Here is a 19,057-nt window from a genome sequence, read left to right on the forward strand (position 1 = left end):
CTTTGTTTCTTGGGACCTAGAAATAGCATCTCTGTTTTGTCCAAATTTAAAAGTAAAACATTTGCCACCATCCACTTCTTTATGTCTGAAACAGGCAATTTTGGGGCTTCATCATGTTTCATTGAATTGTACAGCTGTGTATCATCCGCATAGCAGTGACGTTAACATTATATTTCCGAATGACATCACCAAGAGGTAAAATATATAGTGAAAACTTTATTCTGACTATTCTCTCATCATTGATTACATTTACTTATTTCAGCAATTTGAGGGTTTTAATGTTGGTGAGGCATATTATTCTGCTTTAATGTTACACCTGAATCACTATGATAAATATACTCGTTATTCTTGAGTGTTTTTTTAACAAAGCTGAGATGTGTAGGAATACAGGTGAAATTAGTCACTGACACAGACATTGTGGCGCAACAGGACGATTTGACTGCAGTGAACCAAGGAGTTGTGAGTTCAAATCCCAGGTAAGGACATATTGAATAATAATTTCTGTATTAAAAAACATGCACGATGTAGTCAAATCTGTAAGTTGAAAACACTGTGTGTATCATAACACATTTTTGTTTGCAGGGTATCACCTGTGAAATCTCATGTTTTTATCAGCGTGAAACTTCATGTGATATATCACATAAAGTATTCCAAAAACACACAGTTTCACATGATTTCACATGTGCAAAAGATGTGGAATTTCTGTAAGGAATCACATACTCTGCTGTTACTGTTAATTATCTATCCTGTTGCCTAGTCACTCTATTCCTAGTTATATGTACATATCTACTTCAATTACCTCATACCCCTACACATTGTCTAGGTACTGGTATCACGTGTATATAGCCAAGTTATCATTACTCATTGTGTATTTATTATTACTTTTATTATTACGTGTTATTACTTTTCTATTATTTCTCTATTTTCTATCTCTGTGCGTTGTTGGGAAGGGCCTGTAAGGAAACATTTCACTGTTAGTCTACATCTGTTGTTTACGAAGCATGTGACAAATACAATTTTATTTTATTTGGACAGTTTCAAAGCTCTCTCCTGTCTGGTTCTTTTGAAGACCCAGCTCTGGCTGAGACTTTCACACTTCTGGTGTCTCTTTTAGCAGGCAGGCAAATGGACAAACAGGGCCTGTGTTTGCAGCTGCACTTGGCTGTTGACTCTGGGGCTCCGAGGTGTGACATATACCGCCACAGAGGGGATTATCAGAGGTGCAAAAGGGGACACCTTCACCCCATGGGCTGGGAGATCTCTCCTGTTCACACGCCTACAATGACAGGGAGTCTCTACCATCCACCTTTTCTCTCTGTCAACTCACTCCCTCGGGGTTGGGGTCAATTCAGAATTTGACCAAATGATAGCATGGTAGAATGTAGTATTTGGAAAAAGTATGTTTTATTATATAGGAGGTACTGTATGTTTTATGCTTCCACAGTTTCATACAACGTGCCACAATCCTAGAATGAGGCACAGTGACTGACAAAATATGAGCAACAATAGATTTTTTATTGACAAAAACTCATTAAATACTCTGAGTACTACTTACATTATTTACATTACATTCATGTTCAATTATGACACAACATACAAAGTATAAAGACGACATACAGCAATATGTATTTTACTATCTGCTAAGCTTTAGGCTACTTTCTTATGTATAAAGCACTATTATTGTCTGTATCCTATATGAGCTAAGAGCTGAATCCCAATCTGAGAAACGTGTACATAACTCATACTTCCCTCAAATTTCCCTTTGACATCATTTATGTGATGGTTTGGGTTACTGTGCGCACCTGACATTTGGATGTGCGTGAAAGTCTTAAAGTAGAAATGTGATTCTTGCATCTTGGATGTGTGTGTGTGTGTGTGTCCCTCATTCAAAGTCACAGCCCAGCAGTTCTATCCTGAGCGTGATGGAGGACTTCCAGCTCTGAGGGATGACTCTGATAAAGCGAGAGAAGATTGGAGGATAGATGTAGTTCTTCACATGGCCATTGTTATCCGTGTTGCCGGGGAAAGTCTTCCGGGAAGAGTGGAAGACAGCATGTCAGTATTTTGAAATCTCCATGTAATAATATTATCAGATTAATACTTATTAGCGATAGCTTGGATAGAGAATTAACAGCAGGACTGTAAAATAACCCTCAATACCATCGCTTAATACCATTGCATAACCCTGTTGCCTGACAATCCTACCTTTGACATGATGTCATCATCGTCAGTGTACTTTATCCAGTGTAGTCCATCATCGCTGTACTCCAGAGTGTAGCAGATGACGTACATCTCCGTGCCCAGGGACTTGGCCCCCTGCGTTATGATACCTGTGATCTTCTTTACCTGGGCCAGCTCCACCTGCAGCCACTGGTTCTTGTTGTTATTCTGGGGAGAGACGGGAGGGGGACAGAGGGATGACTGACCTGGAATGGTGTGTCCACATTAGTTTGCACATAGTGTGTGTGTGTGTGTGTGTGTGTGTGTGTGTGTGTGTGTGTGTGTGTGTGTGTGTGTGTGTGTGTGTGTGTGTGTGTGTGTGTGTGTGTGTGTGTGGTGTGTGTGTGTGTGTGTGTACATGTGCCTACATGGATTTGTGTGTGTTATCGTACCTTGGCCTGCCATGCGTTGATGGTGCCCTGTGTGTTGAGTCGTGCCAGTGAGGCTTGCCAGGAACCAGAGTACCAGCTGGAGGCTGTAGAGCTGGCAGTGATACGATGGTCTTCTATCCGCCTGCTCTCCATACCCAGGGGCACCGAGCAACCTGACGGAGGGAATTACAATACATTCACTTTATTGCACGTTTATTGGGAAATATTTGTGCTCAAAACATAGGCTTGGATGCTAACATCACATTAAACAGTACGAAATGCTACCCATCATCATTATCATCATCATCATCATCATCATTGCTCACCGTCCAGCTCACAGCCGTAGTACTCCATGCGGACCATGGCCGAGTTGTGGGAGTGGAGAGGGTGAATTCTGATAAACCGACCAATCAGGGGAGGGAAGAGGGTGTTGACCTTCACCTGATGAGCTTCCTCGTTACCAGTGAACGTCTGGAGAATGGAAGAAAAACATTTGGATTAAAAACATATATAGTCATATGTACTGTATCTCTGTATATTTAGCAGTCATAGCAATGAACAAATTCAAAAGTATCTATCAAAAGTATAATTTCAGATTACCAGAAGTATCTCTGATTTTTGAAAATGTAAATATAACGCAGTACATATAACTAGAATAACAGCAATGTTAGAATGTAAATACATAATCCCGTTACATGTATTCCATTGCTCTCCAACCATGCTGTTCTATAGATGTACTCCTCACCATCCTGAACTCGTTGCTGTCTCCCTTGTAGTAGATCCACTTCTTCTTGTCCGTGCTGTAGGATATGGTGTAGTTGACCATGTAGTGGGAGGAGAACATCTGCTTGGCGCCCTGTGTCGCTACCTGACTGATCACCACAGGCCTCTGAAAGTCTACCTACAGGTCAATGGTCACAGTAGGCATCACTACAGGTGTCACCAAATAGGTATCCCCACCCAGGCCTAAGTTGAGACACATAAACCTCACCTATCGAGTTTACAGGGTCAGGAAATACTCAGGACCAAGGCATGACACTCATGTGACCCCACATCAACAGAGTGTATCCTCACAAAGACGCTGTAATGATATGATTATGCTGTCACCTGTAGGAAACGTTGAGGAATACATGCTCACTGCTCACCAGCTACATAATATTGCAGACACCACATGTATTCCCTGGGAGGTGAGGTTATGTACCTGTATCCAGCTGCCTGTCTTGTCTGTACTCCATGCATTGTATTTGCCTTGGTTGTTCAGTCTGGCCAGATGGGGCTCCCAGTAGCCTGCATAAGGAGAAACAAGTTAGTTAGAGGGTCAAACCAGCGGAGGCTGGTGGGAGGAACTATTGGAGGATGGGCTCATTGTAATGTCTGGAATTGAATAAATGGAACGGAGTCAAACATGTGGTTTCCATATGTTTGATGTGTTTGAAACCGTTCCATTATTCCATTCCAGCCATTACAGTGAGGCCGTCCTCCTATAGCTCCTCCCACCAGCATCCTCTGGGTAAAACACTGCAACTGTTAAAGTGGCACTCCAGTCTCATTTTCACCTCATGTAGCCCTTTCCTGCAGTCAAATGACCTAGTGGCCTCATGGGTGGAATGTTATTAATATTTTTCATAATTTCATCATTAGTAAACATAAAATAAAATATAACGCAGAAAATCCGGTGTTTCTGTGTCAAACGGTTTTGTTACATTTCAGTCTTCTGTGATGTATATCAAGTGTAATATTGAGACGCAAACTCAAAATGTAATACATTTGAACTCCATATCTGACATGGTACAGGTGTCTTCTTCGTTTTAAGCCCATAACCATGTGTGTGAGGTGTTCACTTTTGTTTCAAAGTAGATTTGTTTAAGACTACTAAGTGTGACCCTGATTTAGCCCATTTACTAAACAAAAGGCACATCTCAATAGGTGGTCCAGGTATGTCATGGCACAAGTGGGGGATGGGCAATTCCTCTTTTGTGATCTATTGTTCCTCAAGCAAGCAGGGAGGCTGATGACATCATGGATTCAGACCAATTCCTTGAAGTGTCTAAAAAACACTATTTTGCTCAAAACACTTTTTAAAAATTCTTTAGTGTGTATACTTTACTGTATTTATACTTGGAATGTTGCTTTTTCAACAGTACAAGTAAAAACATCACTGAAGGACATCTAACTTGGAAGGCTAGATGTCAGTTGGTAGTATTATTTCTAATTAAGCACCCAACATCTAGAGGGCGGAGGGATACTGAGTGTAAGGATACCTCTTTTGTCGTTCGCTGTGATCTGGTTGTCTTTGACGCTCCCAGAAATCAGACCCAGTGGATGGTTACACTCTGGAAAACACAAATAGATTTTATTATGGGACTGATTCTTTGGGATAATGACTGTTGATATGACTTGGCTTGAGTCAATTCACTCAATAAGCATTGACACTAGCAGTAAAAATGACTCTCTAGGAGTTGAGATGGACATCCCACCTTTGCTGTTACATGTGGCATTGAGAAATTGGTACCATTAGCATAAGTGCTTTTGAGTGGGTCGTACTATTATCTAGAACCAGGAAGAGGGTCTGCATCCCTCTCTGTTGGGAGAGTCCAACCTCTGACTCCAGCTGCCACAGCCCCGGCTTGGAAGGCAACATCTCCAGAGTTGCAAAGCCCCCTGGGAAACAAAACCAGAGCAGGTTAGTAGTGTTGAGGAAAACTCTTTCCAAGGATCAAGTAGGGATAATTATCCAGTTAATAAGAGTTTATTCAAGCAATTGCAGATGAGATCACACTCGGAGAGGAACTCAAAGGATACAGAGTCACAGTCATTATATACTTCTTCTACACAAAGAGCTGCTTGCCTCTCAGAGGGGGAGGCAAGGTTACACGAGAGATAGCAGGACTTGGCTCCACTTCTTTCAAGCATTGTACAAACAAGAACAGGTTCTAATCAGTTCTCACAGCCTACGCGACTAAGTTAAACAACAGTGTTTCCCACTCAAATACATACAGTACATATAATACTTTTCAACTCAAGCATTTACCTAGCATTAAAACCATTTTGCCCTAACAGTAGCGATGTGTCACATAAATGGGACAAAACATGTCATCTATCCATCCAGCAAAGTTCTCACCAGGCAGCAGTGGGTAGACAGCCTGGGTGTGGTCCCTGATCTGTTTGTGGATGAAGGTCTGGCCGTGGAAGTGGACACTGTGGAGGTCTCTGGGAGACCCCATGTTGAAGAGGTGCCAGCTGACCGTCTGGTTAGTGTACATCCTCAGACCCTTCAGACTGAAGATGATTCCGTTGATGGCTGCCCCCCCACATACACATAACCCCCCAAAAATTAACGATTAAACAATCTCTGTTTTGTAAATTTATCTCTGTTGTTCATTACTCATATCATGATTTTACAACCAAAAATCCAAAATCAAGACTCGATCCAGGAGGGACCAGCCATGACCCACTAGTCAGTTGTCCTACCATCACCTTTCATTTAGTCAAAATGGTGTTAGATTAGAAGGTGCCTACCGCAGAACTTGAGGTTATCGTTGAAGTCATGGTCCATCACCCTGGCTCGTTTGTTCTTCCTCTCCATTATCTCATGGTTCTTCTCGTAGTACCAGCTCTTGGACTCATCGAAGGTCATGAAGAGGAGCATGAACTCCCTCACGTCCACTGCCTTCCTGCTCAGAGTGCCCTTACGACACACCAGCAATGGCCCAATCAGACCAGAGTTTATATCTTTCTCCTGGATGAGAGGAGAGAAAACAAACAATCAAACACTAGATTATTGGAATATCCCTCAACAGATCACAAAAACACACCAGGTTAGTGTAGGAGGTGCTTCAGAGGACAAGACATCACACGTCAACACAGAGTTATCACATGAAATACCTCAGAAGCACAAAAGGGACTATACATAGAAAACAGTGGTGTTGCATCAGCTACGTTAATTAACTAAACCATCAGAAGGTAAGTGTTTACTCACAGGGTTAACCCCAGAGTAGTAGGCCCAGGTGCGACAGTCAGCCTCGTCTCCGGTGGGCCCGACATTGGCGTTGACCTTCCAGAGGTATGTGTATGTGGTGTTGGGCTGGACCTCGTTGTCATACTTGTACCAGTACTTGGACTCGTCGTCGTAGGACAACCCCTCTGTCTGCTTGGTGTAGGAAACCCCATTGGCATGCAAGGAGTACGGGCGGCTGGCCAGGTTTCTGAAAAATACCTACAGACCAAGGACACACATTTAATTTCCTGAAAAATACCGTAATACCTACAGACCAGGAACATCAGTTTGATTACATAGTCCATTAATCATGATCATGGGCACAACTCACCTACAGTAGATTCATGCAAAAATTAGCAAAAGGTAGCCCTCAGGGTTTCCTGTCTTACCATTATGGTCTGTCCAACCTCTGCCTTGATGACTGGCCCCAGGATGCCCAGGTGTTCGTCCATCTCCCCCCTGATGTCTGGCGTGCTGAACGTGCTGTCCAGGTAACCTCGGAACACTACCTTGGAGAATCTTGTGGACCTGTTGGCTTTCTGTGCCTTATCCATCCTCCTGTTGTGGAGAGACAAAAGACAAAGGTTTTATTAAACAAAAAAGGAGGTATGCATAATTCCAATCAGAAAAATATCATTTGAGCACATAGAACAATAAACAAGGGACATTACATTTTCCCAATACATCCCACACCTCAGCCCCATCCACTATTTTGTCCTTACTTATGTCCATAGCCCCCGTAGTCCCACTGCACCTCCTCCGCAGTAATAAAGTATGTCCTCACGTTATCTCCCGCCATTTTGAGGAAATATTTTGCATTATCATCCAGAGTTAGGTCATGCATGTCCTCCTTCTCTTTGTATGGGTCAATGTAGTCAACATACTCGTATTCCTCTGCAGCATTAACCGCTGTCATGTCTAGGACAGCATCCGGGTCATCACCGCCGTCACTCTGGACATAAATCTCATAGTCGCTGAAGTCGGGTCGTGGCACGCCAATCACAATGGCGTTGTTTGAGAAGTCCTCCTCGCTGGAAATGGGTCGAGTCCCTCTGGGGGTTTGACCGGTGATAGGAGGGGGTTTGAAACCCCTGGGGGAGAAACTGCGGCCTCTCGGAGGTTGGGGCTTGTACTCCTTCTTCTTCTTAGTTTTCATGGCATAGCCTTTACGGGGTCTTTGTCTGCGGTGGACGACCTTGATGTTGGGTTTCTGCATTTCCGGAGTTGGGCTTGGTTCCAGCGTATTTGGCGGCTCTGGGAGCTCATTTCCAATATATTTCGTCATGTGATCTGGCATCTCCATTGGGACCATCCCGTGTGTCCCTTCATAGCCCCAGTGCTCCCCCTGCAGGTCAACGGAGATGGTGCGGATGACCTCACTCCTGTTGTTTCTCAGGTAGATTACCACTTCCTCCTTAGAGCTCTCGGAACTCTGGGATAGAATCTCCTCCGAGCTGCTGTCTGGCTGCTGATTGGTTGACAGTGACAGATTGGCCGCAGCAGGATTAGCGTCAGTAGTCTCATTAGAGAATTCTGAGCTTTCTGAGGACAACTCTACAACGGCATCCGGCACAGCGGTGTTCTTTTTACTCTCAGAACTTGTCTCCTCTGATGAATTCCAGTGGTTCAAACCAGAAGTGTTTGCTGTGCCATTTTGTTTGGGCACTATGTCAGAGAATGTTTCAATGTCTGATGGTTGTTTGCCATTTTGTGGTACCACACTGCTGAAGTTGCCAGGTGTGGACGTGGCGTCAGAGAAATAGGTACCATTTCCTTGCTCAGTGGTGGTGTTGGTGTCCAATGAACCATTCACAGTTATGTTACCACTATCCTCAGTTTCAAGGTCAAAGTTGGTCATGTTGTGTTCTTCCACCAAGGTAAAAATTAACTCTGCAACTTCAGCACTCACCACACTCTCTGATTGGTTGGTTATATTCAGAGATGAATTTGAAGCTGTACCGTTTTCATTGGATGAAGCAGTTGTAGACTCTCTGCCCAGGAGTACAATATCGTTGGCGTCAATCCCCTTGTTCTCTTCTGTAGTGTTGGAAGAGGGGTCGGGAAGAGGCACAGAGTAAGAGAAGACATCGCCTCGAGTAATCCTTCCCTCTAACTCTTCCACTAATGCTTCAACTTTTGAGGTGCTATTCACAGTGGCCCAATCACCTCTGATCTGCATCACTCTCTCACTCTCAGCCTTTAAGCCCTTGTTGAACGGACCTGCTGTAACTTCTGTACTATTGGTACTTACTGAAGTGATGTTGCTGTCTACAAATGATAAACTGTTGTTATGAACTGTTCTGTTCTTTAATTCAGTCTCAGCCATTGAGGAGCTGTTAAGATTTGAGTCTAACTGATCTGTAGTAAAGTTCAGCGCTTCTGTTGCATTCTCAATTATGCTCTTGTTCAACAAAGCCTTTGTCGTAAAGTTGCCTCCGTCAATCGTCTCCCTCTCGGCCAATGACGTGTTTGTAGGTGCATCATAAGAGGATGAGGTGTGGTTTGCATTCGCGTCTCCGTCGGGATCAGGCACGTCAACGCTATCGTAGTCGTACTTAGAGAGATCCAACATCTCCACGTCCGTCTCATTCGTCTTTTTCTTGATTGACCTAAGATCCAGAAAATCAGCCCAGCCTGCTGTATAATCATCAATCTCCACCGTATTCTTTTTCTCTTTCACCTCATCCTTCTTCTCCTTATCTTTAGCCTCATTAATATCCATGGGTTTCCAGATGGAGAAGTCAGCGCTGACCTTCGGATCCGTCTCTGTCTCCGTCATTGTCTCGTCTTCGTATTCATAGACGTAGTCTCGGAAGCACTCCACGTCTTTGAACTTCATACGCATTCCCTTGGTGGTCTCATGAGAGTTCATGGAAGCCAGCAGCCAAACACCTAACAAAAGAACAGACCATATTTAGTCTTTGAATCCTAACAAAAGGAAACATTTGACATAATCTTAATCCTGTATTGTGCCTGCTGTAGAGTTGACGGTTGAAGACCCAAATGCATTTTCCACCACTAACCTATCTATTGTATCTTGTAGAACTAAGGGTTAGAGGTTTGGGAGTTGAGTGTGTGGAGTGTATGGCCAGTTAACCCATTAACCACTGACTCACCAACGTTATCCATGTTCATGGTGATGGTCTCTCCAGTCATGGGGAACAGGCTGAGGAAGTCCTCAGTCTGATCGTTCAAGTCGAAAGTGTGACCGTAGAAGGTTGCAGTCTGGATGTAGTCCTGCTCTCCAACACTGGACACGTGCCACGTCACGATCTCACCATTGCAGAAGCCCAGCAGCTGACCACTCTCGAACACGTAACCGTTAATCGCTGGGGGAAGAAATTATACCATTTAAGTCAATAAAGGAAGCGGTCAAATTTGAGGAAAATTATTATTCTGAATATGAAGCACTGTTGTTGACAGTGATAGGCAGTTGATTTTTATGAGTGTGATTCTTCTATGTGGAGTGCATTCTAGATAGGAGGAAAGATTTAGTATATGATACATTTTCTCAATTTCAATAATCTTCTGGCTGTACCAGACCATTCCTGTCTCTAAAATGTATGAATTGTATTGATGAAGGGGAGTGATACTCACTATGCATGACGTTTGATTTATAAAACTCTGGGTCTTCTTTCTTGACCTTTGCTGGTTCACTGTACGATGCAATGTTGTCATCTAGATACCAGCTCTTATTCTCATCAAAAACAGTAAACATGGCGTGCTGTTCTTTGTCTGATTTCAGCTGCAGAGACAAAGCTTAATTTAACAGTGTACATCCAAAATCTGTAAAAGTACATTGTATTAAATTCTGTTCTGGCATTAGTAGAGAAGAGAGGCCAGTTGCAGTACCTATGTAGTAGTAGTAAAATGTTATAGTAGTGCAGTAGTAGTAATGAAGTAGCAGTAGTATAGTACCTGCATGTTCCTTAGAAGTAATGTATTAGTAATTGAGTAGAAGTTGTATCAGTGTAGTACCTGCACATTCCTCTTGTTGAGGGACTGGCTCTTGCAGATGAGCAGAGGTCCAACTAGGCCTGAGGCGATGTCTCGGGGTGTGTTCACTGCACTGTGGTACATACGGGTCAGGCATTGCGAGTCGCCTGTCAAAGGTTCATCCTCTTCGATCACCTGCCACACATAGGTATGCGTCTCGCCAGGCTGAACCCCATGGGTCTGGTTACCTCCTGCTGGGTAGTTGGCCCCCTCTGCTACTTTGTCGATGGTCAGTCCGTGTGGGTAGATGCTGTACGGCCGTGTGGCCATGTTCTTAAAGACAATCTGTGAATGTGGGGAAAGGATACTTGAGAAGGCACTGGCAAAAGACAATTGTGGACACACAGTTTAGTGTTCATGCATTTTTTTAATTTCACCTTTATTTAACCAGGTAGGCAGGTTTAGAACAAGTTCTCATTTACAACTGCAACCTGGCCAAGATAAAGCAAAGCAGTTCGACACATATAACAGCACAGAGTTACACATTTAGTAAAACAAACATACAGTCAATAATACAGTAGAAAAATAAGTCTATATACAATGTGAGCAAATGAGGTGAGATAAGGGAGGTAAAGGCAATAAATAGGCCATGGTGGCGAAGTAAATACAATATAGCAATTAAACACTGGAATGGGAGATTCGACAGTAGATGAGTGTGCAAAGTAGAAATACTGGAGTGCAAAGGAGCAAAATAAATAAATAAATAAATTCAGTAGGGGAAGAGGTAGTTGTTTGGGCTATTTATAGATGAATATAAATGAATATTTATAGAGAATATATATCTTATTAACAACTTAAGAATTGGGCACATGAAAAAAGTGGGCATTTGCAAATAGAACATTTGTATCTCACCTTGATGACATCATGGATCTGCGCCCTGATGACAGGGCCAATGATGCCCAACTCCACCTTCCTCTGTTTCTTTTCGGCCCTCTCAGTGAACTTGGCATCTTTGTACAGTGTGTACACTGCCTTCTTATACTTCTGGCCTATACGCTCTGGGCTTCGCTTCAGATACTTGAACTTGAAGTCTCTGAGAGAAACAGGAAGAGAAAAGGATGTGATGTCACAGGAAGTCAGGTCACACTGAGACTAGTCAACAGATTAATGGAGAATGTCAAAGTGGCAATCATGTCACAAATACAACGATGGTATTATCTATTACTGCATTAAGCTGAATTTGTTCCCAATTCTAAATTGGCTGAATTTAGTTTAGATTGATAAATAATTGTGGGCTAAAGTAAAGTGAAATGAGTAAGTCAATAAATATCTGTAAAGCTGTTTACCCGTCAATGTATTCTGGCATTTTTGGTGCATAGTCCCAGACAACCTCCTCAGCTGCGATATAATAGGTCCACTCCTGGCTCTCTCTTTTCTGCTTGATGGTCAGCTTACGTTTGGGAGGGTTAAAGCCTTCGCAGCTCCTCACTTCTACAAAGCCATGCATACCAGCTACAACAGCAGAGAAGTTTGTTTGTTCAGGAGGGTCATGTTGATTTAACATGTTGGGAATAGAACATTACACATTCAATCAAACTTCATTCAAAGTGCATTTCAAAATGTCAATACACTACAATACATCTGAATAAACTTCAATCTGCTCTGTGCTCCATCACAGTAAATCTCACACCACACGTATTCTCAGAACCCATATGCAAATATAATACTGGCTACACACTTAGAAAAAAACGTGCTATCTAGAACCTAAAATGGTTCTTCGGCTGAATCCTTTAAAATAACATTTTTTGGGGTTCCAGGTAGAACTCTTTTAGGTTCTATGTAAAATCCTTTCCACAAAGGGTTCTACATGGATCCCAAAAGAGTTCTACCTGGAATCAAAAAGGGTTATTCTATAGGGACAACCAAAGAACTGTTTTGGCACCCTTTTTTCTAAGAGTGTAGCTCGGTTATATGAATGTCGTCAAGCCATTGACACATACCCTCTAGATGCTTGCTGGTGTGTGAGGAGAGGAGCCAGCGGCCCGTGTTGACGGCGGTCATGTTAGCGCTGGTGGCAGTGCCAGCGATCAGGCCCACCGAGGAGACCCGATGGTCAGCCTGCTGCAGGACCTGCCCGTTGATGTGCACCGAGAACAGCTCAGGCTCTGAACTCATGCCCACCAGGTGCAGGCTGACAGAGGTGTGGGCGCAGACAGTCAGACCTGGGGGGAAGGGAGGGACAGGAGGAGGAGATGGAGAGAAGACAGGGAGGGGGACAGACTTGAGGAAGGAATGAGCCCACTACATGCCCTATACCCATAGAATCTGAGTAAGGATTAGGTTGAAGCAATAGTTCCAAGCAATAACCAGCTGGGATGGAACAGCTAAAGCAGACAACCTAAACTACTTAAAGCACAACAACCAGTATCTGCAGATATCAGCAGAACTCAGAGTGATGAGAGAGGATCTGACTGACTGACCTGGCACTGATCCGTTGGTGTATCCATTGATTGTGTGTTTGATGTGGTTTTGAGTGGCAGTGGCCCTGTCCATCTTTGGCATATACCAGCTCTTACTCTCATCCAACACTCCCATGAGGAAGACGTATTCCTGGTGGAACATCACCTGTTCTCCAGACACGTCAAGGCTACCTGGAGGGAGGTTCAGAGGGTGGTTCAGTTGATTTCTTTCTGGTTACTTACTGACATGGTTGTTTTGGTACTTATGGCACTGTGTCAGGAACAGGTCTCATACATTTCACATTTACATTTACATACCTGCTTTACAGATGAGCAGGGTGCCGATCAGTCCTGAGTTGTAGTCCTTGACAATGTCAATGTGGGAGAGGTAGGTGTAGGTGAGACAGGAGGGGTCTGCGGCCCGTGGGACAATGTCTGATGTCACCTCCCAGTAGTATGTGTGTTCACCTCCAGGGGGCACCGCATCATCTTCCTTCTCAAATTGAGACGTGTTGTCAAAGTACAGGGAGCCTAAAGGGAGACATGTTTGTTTCATAATAATAAAATAAAGCAGAATGAGAAAGAACTTAATTGCCATTTAATGATCAGAATTTGTCTTGATGTTGTACAAGGTTAAAACTTGGTCACCTGGCCTGATTCGCCTATACTCCAAATAAACGTACAATTTACAGTGACCCCAGTTAACATTTAACAAATGACTAATCTCCAAAATATGCTAACCATCTTAATAAAAAATGGTAGAATTTAGGAAAATCTGGGGAATTTAAGAGTTCTATTTACTGCCATCTTGTTACAATATTACATAACCTTGCAATGGCACAATTCATTTTGAGTTAAGAATGAATTAAAGAGTAATAATACTACATCCTGTGCATTTACAAAACTCATCTCTCAACCCCCTAAGGTTTTATTAGGGGAAATCATGGATTTCCACAGGTTTTAGAGAGTATCCTTTGGACTTTAGTACTGGCTTGTATGTTAATCTGTCTGTCCTGGTTAATATTAATGAAAAGGCCAAACACAGCTGCTTGTGTTGCACAACATGTGTACTTAACTGAATGAATAACATCCAAAATGCCCCAAGTCCCCTTTTCCAACCACATCAATGACTGTCTAGGCCACAGGATGGGTGAATCTGTCTGGGATAGAATACCTCACTGTTTCCACATAGTTACCACAGTCATAATGACAACAACCATGTAAATTGTTGGACATTTCCGACAGATTTTAATGAATTATATCTGGAGAATTCTGGACGAGAACACTTAGTGGGAATACCTGTCAAAAAAAATCCCAATTTAAAAGTAACTACCAATGAGCTCTGATAGGCCAATTAATACAGACGACATCATTGGTTTGTACCCACCCTCTGACTGCTTCCCGTAAGCGATCCCGTGGGCGTGGAGGCTGTAATGGAGATCTGCCATGTTCTTGAACATGACCACAATGGTCTCTCCCTCTTGACCACGGATGGTGGGCCCAAGGAGCCCTGCAAAACACAACAAAAACATATTGGTTAAGAGGGATGTTCTTTCTGCTAATTTAGTTACTTTTCTGAACAGTCAATATCATGTTTTCATGAAATTGGATGATATTTGGATGAAACCAGATCAAAGTATGATGAGCAAAGTATGAAAAAGGACTGTTGCTTCTAAACTGATAAAGTTTGACGATAAAGTTACTGGTCCCATCCCCCATGTCAAACACTTGGATTCATTATTAGGGTGACATCACCCTAACGCTCATTTTAATACACCTATGGTAACATGATATTCTCTTACCTAATTTAAATAAGTAACACCTTGTAACCAACATCAGAGATAGCGTCTTTGCAGAGGGGAGTGGTTTATATAGTTCTATAGCTACCCTACTGGTGTCAAAATTTGACTGTAGGGTGTCTGCAAAATAAAAGTTTACCATATTCATCTATGGCAAAGATACTTATATGTTTCCCCTTTCATCTGTGTCTGGTGTTTGCTAGTTACTGGCTAGCTAGGTCTTTAGCCAGCATGGAACAAAAGGGAGGAAGGGTCGTTCAAAACGCTGACGCAGTTGTTAAGTTAACACATCCGTCAGTGCTTCTGTGAACCGCATCACAATAGACATGCGAAATGGGAGATGTTTGAGTTGCTTTGTGCATCACCAAATTTACATGATGATTTTACCGCAACACTACTTACTTCATCCAAGTTGCTTGACACAGGTGTCTCATAGAGCTCATGAATATAAGCTCCCTGCCACTCAGCCAGTCTTTTGAACTTCCTGGTAGTTAGCCAACGAAGAAAAAGTACTATCCAAACCAATATTATTGGTGATATTTTAGTCACTCAAAATTCTGTTTTACTTGGGAATCAGAGTGACTGTTCGGGACCTTTAAAAGCCTACGCATTAGTGGTGGTGGACTCAATATCATCCCATACAATGCAAAGCACTTTGTGACTAAAGGCACTATAGCACACAGCAAATTGGCCAGTGTTTATTTTTCAGTATAACATTTCTAGTCTTTATTCAGGAGTTACATTCGCACTGTAAGAGTGACATTAACACTCAGTGTTGGTGTTAATAACCATAGTTATTGTTCTATACTGTGGAGATTAAAACGGTCCCATCAAAACCACACCTATCATTATCATATTTCCCAGCATGCTACGGCAGCTAGTATTTTTTAGGATTGTTTTTAATATCTGTGCATTTGCATGTACAGTACCAGAAAAAAGTTTGTACACACTTACTCATTCAATGGTTTTTCTTTATTTTGACTATTTTCTACATAGTAGAATAATAGTGAAGACATCAAAACTATGAAATAACCCATATGGAATCATGTAGTAACCAAAAAAGCGTTAAACAAATGAAAATAGATTCTTCAAAGTAACCACCCTTTGCCTTGATGACAGTTTTGCACCCCCTCTGCATTCTTTTCCAACAGTCTTGAAGGAGTTCCCACATATGCTGAGCACATATTGGCTGCTTTTCCATAAATTTGAACAAGTCATACCGTTTAATTTAAATGCATTCCAGGTGACTACCTCATGAAGCTGTTGAGAGAATGCCAAGAGTGTGCAAAGCTGTCATCAAGGCAAAGAGTGGATACTTTGAAAAATCTCAAATATAAAATATATTTCGATTTTTTTAACACTTTTTTGGTTACTAGATGATTCCATATGTGTTATTTCATAGTTTTGATGTCTTCACTATTTTTCTACAATGTCAAAAATAGTAAAATAAAGAAAAACCCTGGAATGAGTAGGTGTCCAAAGTTTTGACTGGTACTGTACGTTGATTGATTGCTTAATCTTATGCTACACAAAGATAAATAAAATAAATGTTTCTAAACTAATCCAATCAGTTAGATGTATTGCACCTGTTACTGAAATGATTGTTCTGCTATAAATGGTTTAAGTAGTGTTTTTCATGAAGTGTCCAAATCCTGAAAGTTGTCCTGAATGCAAGTTGCAGGTGAATAAAAATTCCAACCATTGGATATCTTAACTCTGGCTGGATTCCTATAGGTATTACATATCACTTTACAAGCCAGCATAATGTGACTTGCAGGCCTGCTGTGGCTTGTAAACCAGAAGTTTCATAACACCACTGTGTTAGGATAAAACTAGGTAATCAAGTAAGCCAATAAATAAGTGCTTATGATATATGTAATGTATAGTTATGGTTTAATTTTAATGATGACGTTTATCCAGGAAATCACTGGTGAAAACCACAGGCCTTTAGTAGGAACTAATTCAACAACCATGTCTCTGCCTCTAACAAATACAGTCATGGGTGTTAACTCTACAATTTACTCAAAAAGAAAAGAAAAGGAACCCTGGGAAATATGCAAATTAGACTTTACACCATACAGTGTTAAAACAACAGCCAAAAATTATTTACTGTAAAACTTCAGGTGTTCATTTCTTACACTGAGAAAGTGTAACAGAGTCAGCACTTAGCAAAGGGAGTCCATTTTACGCCAAATCAAGTGTTATGTTTTACACTGTAGGTGTTGCGTATTACGCTACAGTAGAGCTAAGTAAACACCAGAATCGAGTTCCTTTGAAAACTTTAAAAGTAAAATGGGGAACACTGCAACAGAGTTAAATCTTTAAAACTTTCTAAATTATTATTTTAATACCAGTTCAGTTCATTGACAATAGTGTACATTTGACACGTTCAGAGTTAAATTCACACCATTGATTTTGCTGAGCAGTTAAAGGTGCTATTACAGAAATTCAATTCATCATTCAACATGATACATTGTCATTGGGTCAGAAAAGAAGATGGAGTAGAAGGTCCAATAAAAATGTAATGTCCTCTTTATTCCAACCACTCTGAAAGACACACATACAGTACATGCAGACAGGAGTAAATCTATCTTATCATGTTTATTATGTTTATCAGTCATGAGGGAACATGAGGTGGGGTTGTGACTGTATGGGGAAACAGGAACATTCACTAATGAAAGACAGACTGTATGTGGGATAGCCCAGACTCATACACATAATTTACCCGACAACGATGAAAACACCAAAGCATAAACATAATTTACCTAGCCAGGAAGGATGGGTCTTGGCCTGCTTGAATCCCTTCTCATACTCCCTGTACACCACTTTCCTATAGGAGGGGCCAGACCTAGACAACAATGGAAAAACACAAACAGTGAATGAACAGAAAAGGACCCAATATAAAACATACAGTGGATGATATAGAAAGACAAATTCTACACATAATTCAGTAACTTAAATACATAATTATCATGTACATCCTTTTATATTCCCCAGTCTAGGTTCACATCATAAAGGTGATAATAATCAAGAACTTGACTGGAGATTGTAAATGTATTGACTTTACGTTAAAACATAAAACATAATTATTAAAGCCTAACTTTTTCCAATGAGGACAATATTGCCTTCTAACCAGACTGTACTCGTCACATAATTGATAGAGATACATGACATATACACAATGATATAAAGAAAGAACAGTAAGGTTTCATTTTGTCCCATGTTCCATTCATGTGGTGCTACCATGACCCATCCACCAGATCAAACAATTACACGATACACCCTCCAAGAAGACAAGAGCCAAATCAACTCAGTAAATCTGTCATGTAGTCAACAGCATATGCCAAACACTTGAATTAACACTACTCTTAGCGAGGTCAAAGAGATTCAACTTCACATGCAGGACCCAACACAAAGACAAAAGGTCACAGAAAAAAAGGAATATAGTAAATCTCATATAAAGCTATTAACTATTTTTTTGTTTTACCTGTGTGGTCCATTAGATGTGTAGTCCCAGTCTATGTTCACAGCAGCAATATAGTAGTATCTATTTCTGTCTGAGTGCTGCTCTGCTGTAGTGTGGGACAGTAGAACTGAGAAGAGCACCAGGAGAGGCAGGAGACGGTGAGTCCATTCCCAGGAATGAAGCCTCATGTCTGGGGTTGGAACGCCAGGTGTGGACAGTCTGTCTGTTCTGGATGACAGGAAACTGTTATCTGACAAGAAGAGTCCACTCTGTGCTTTATCACAGGACACAGACAAAAGCACGCACGCACGCACGCACACACAGACACACAGACACACAGACAAACAAACAAGTCCCAGCCAGGACATTTCGCAGTGTTCCAACATATTTTTTCAATCTTGTTAATTGAAACCACATGATTTACTGTTAGTCACTCCTAGTGAAGCAATTTCCTTCACACATGTTACTACGCACTGGAGATGACACTCTTGTTTTGATATGTATTCAGAACTGTTTCAGACCTCAGACTTTAAGATAATATTTAATTCCTTACTGTGCACCATGGGTGTCCCACAGATGCTTTCCCAAAAAGTTTCCATGATAAGCCTGGTCCTGTTCACTCATCACCAGGGACAGATAGTTCAGCAATAGACCATGCACGACAATGGTTGGAGAAAAAGGGAAGAATGGTAAGTGTAGGGAACCAGGTCAAAATTCAACTAAAAGGCAACCAGCGATTTCTCCCCCGGTTGTCATATCTGTGTTATACCTGAGCCTGTGTTACTACCTGCACAAATTCCTATGCAATG

The 19,057-nt window shown here is 41.8% G+C and overlaps 1 protein-coding gene across 1 annotated transcript; it reads right to left on the reverse strand.

The window, feature by feature from the left end:
• Window positions 1-1,494: 1,494 nt before the first annotated feature.
• On the reverse strand, window positions 1,495-18,921 carry f5 (coagulation factor V). Its single transcript, XM_014164456.3, has 25 exons — window positions 18,802-18,921; window positions 18,270-18,476; window positions 17,548-17,630; window positions 14,371-14,493; window positions 13,302-13,514; window positions 13,005-13,175; window positions 12,525-12,746; window positions 11,871-12,036; window positions 11,437-11,617; window positions 10,567-10,869; window positions 10,186-10,333; window positions 9,705-9,917; window positions 7,311-9,480; window positions 6,978-7,146; window positions 6,571-6,807; window positions 6,111-6,330; window positions 5,713-5,892; window positions 5,136-5,252; window positions 4,853-4,924; window positions 3,793-3,878; window positions 3,337-3,492; window positions 2,918-3,062; window positions 2,613-2,764; window positions 2,206-2,388; window positions 1,495-2,029 (listed from the first exon to the last, which is right to left on the reverse strand). The coding sequence occupies exons 1-25, from the start codon at window positions 18,870-18,872 to the stop codon at window positions 1,883-1,885; spliced, it is 6,135 nt and encodes a 2,044-aa protein (XP_014019931.1). The 5' UTR covers window positions 18,873-18,921; the 3' UTR covers window positions 1,495-1,882.
• Between the last annotated feature and the right edge of the window lie 136 nt (window positions 18,922-19,057).

This window comes from Salmo salar, chromosome 21, assembly GCF_965601325.2.
Source record: "Salmo salar chromosome 21, fSalSal1, whole genome shotgun sequence".
Lineage (NCBI taxonomy): Eukaryota > Metazoa > Chordata > Actinopteri > Salmoniformes > Salmonidae > Salmo > Salmo salar.

What these genes read in the sequence shown, in the direction of transcription:
- f5 (XM_014164456.3), bottom strand. Translation starts at nt 18,872, where the DNA reads ATGAGTGAACAGGACCAGGCTTATCATGGAAACTTTTTGGGAAAGCAT. An exon ending in ATGCCAGAATACATTGACGG is followed by an intron (nt 11,618 to 11,870) that starts GTAAACAGCTTT and finishes TGTTTCTCTCAG; the next exon opens with AGACTTCAAGTTCAAGTATC. An exon ending in CTTCCTGGTTCTAGATAATA is followed by an intron (nt 4,925 to 5,135) that starts GTACGACCCACT and finishes TGTGTTTTCCAG; the next exon opens with AGTGTAACCATCCACTGGGT.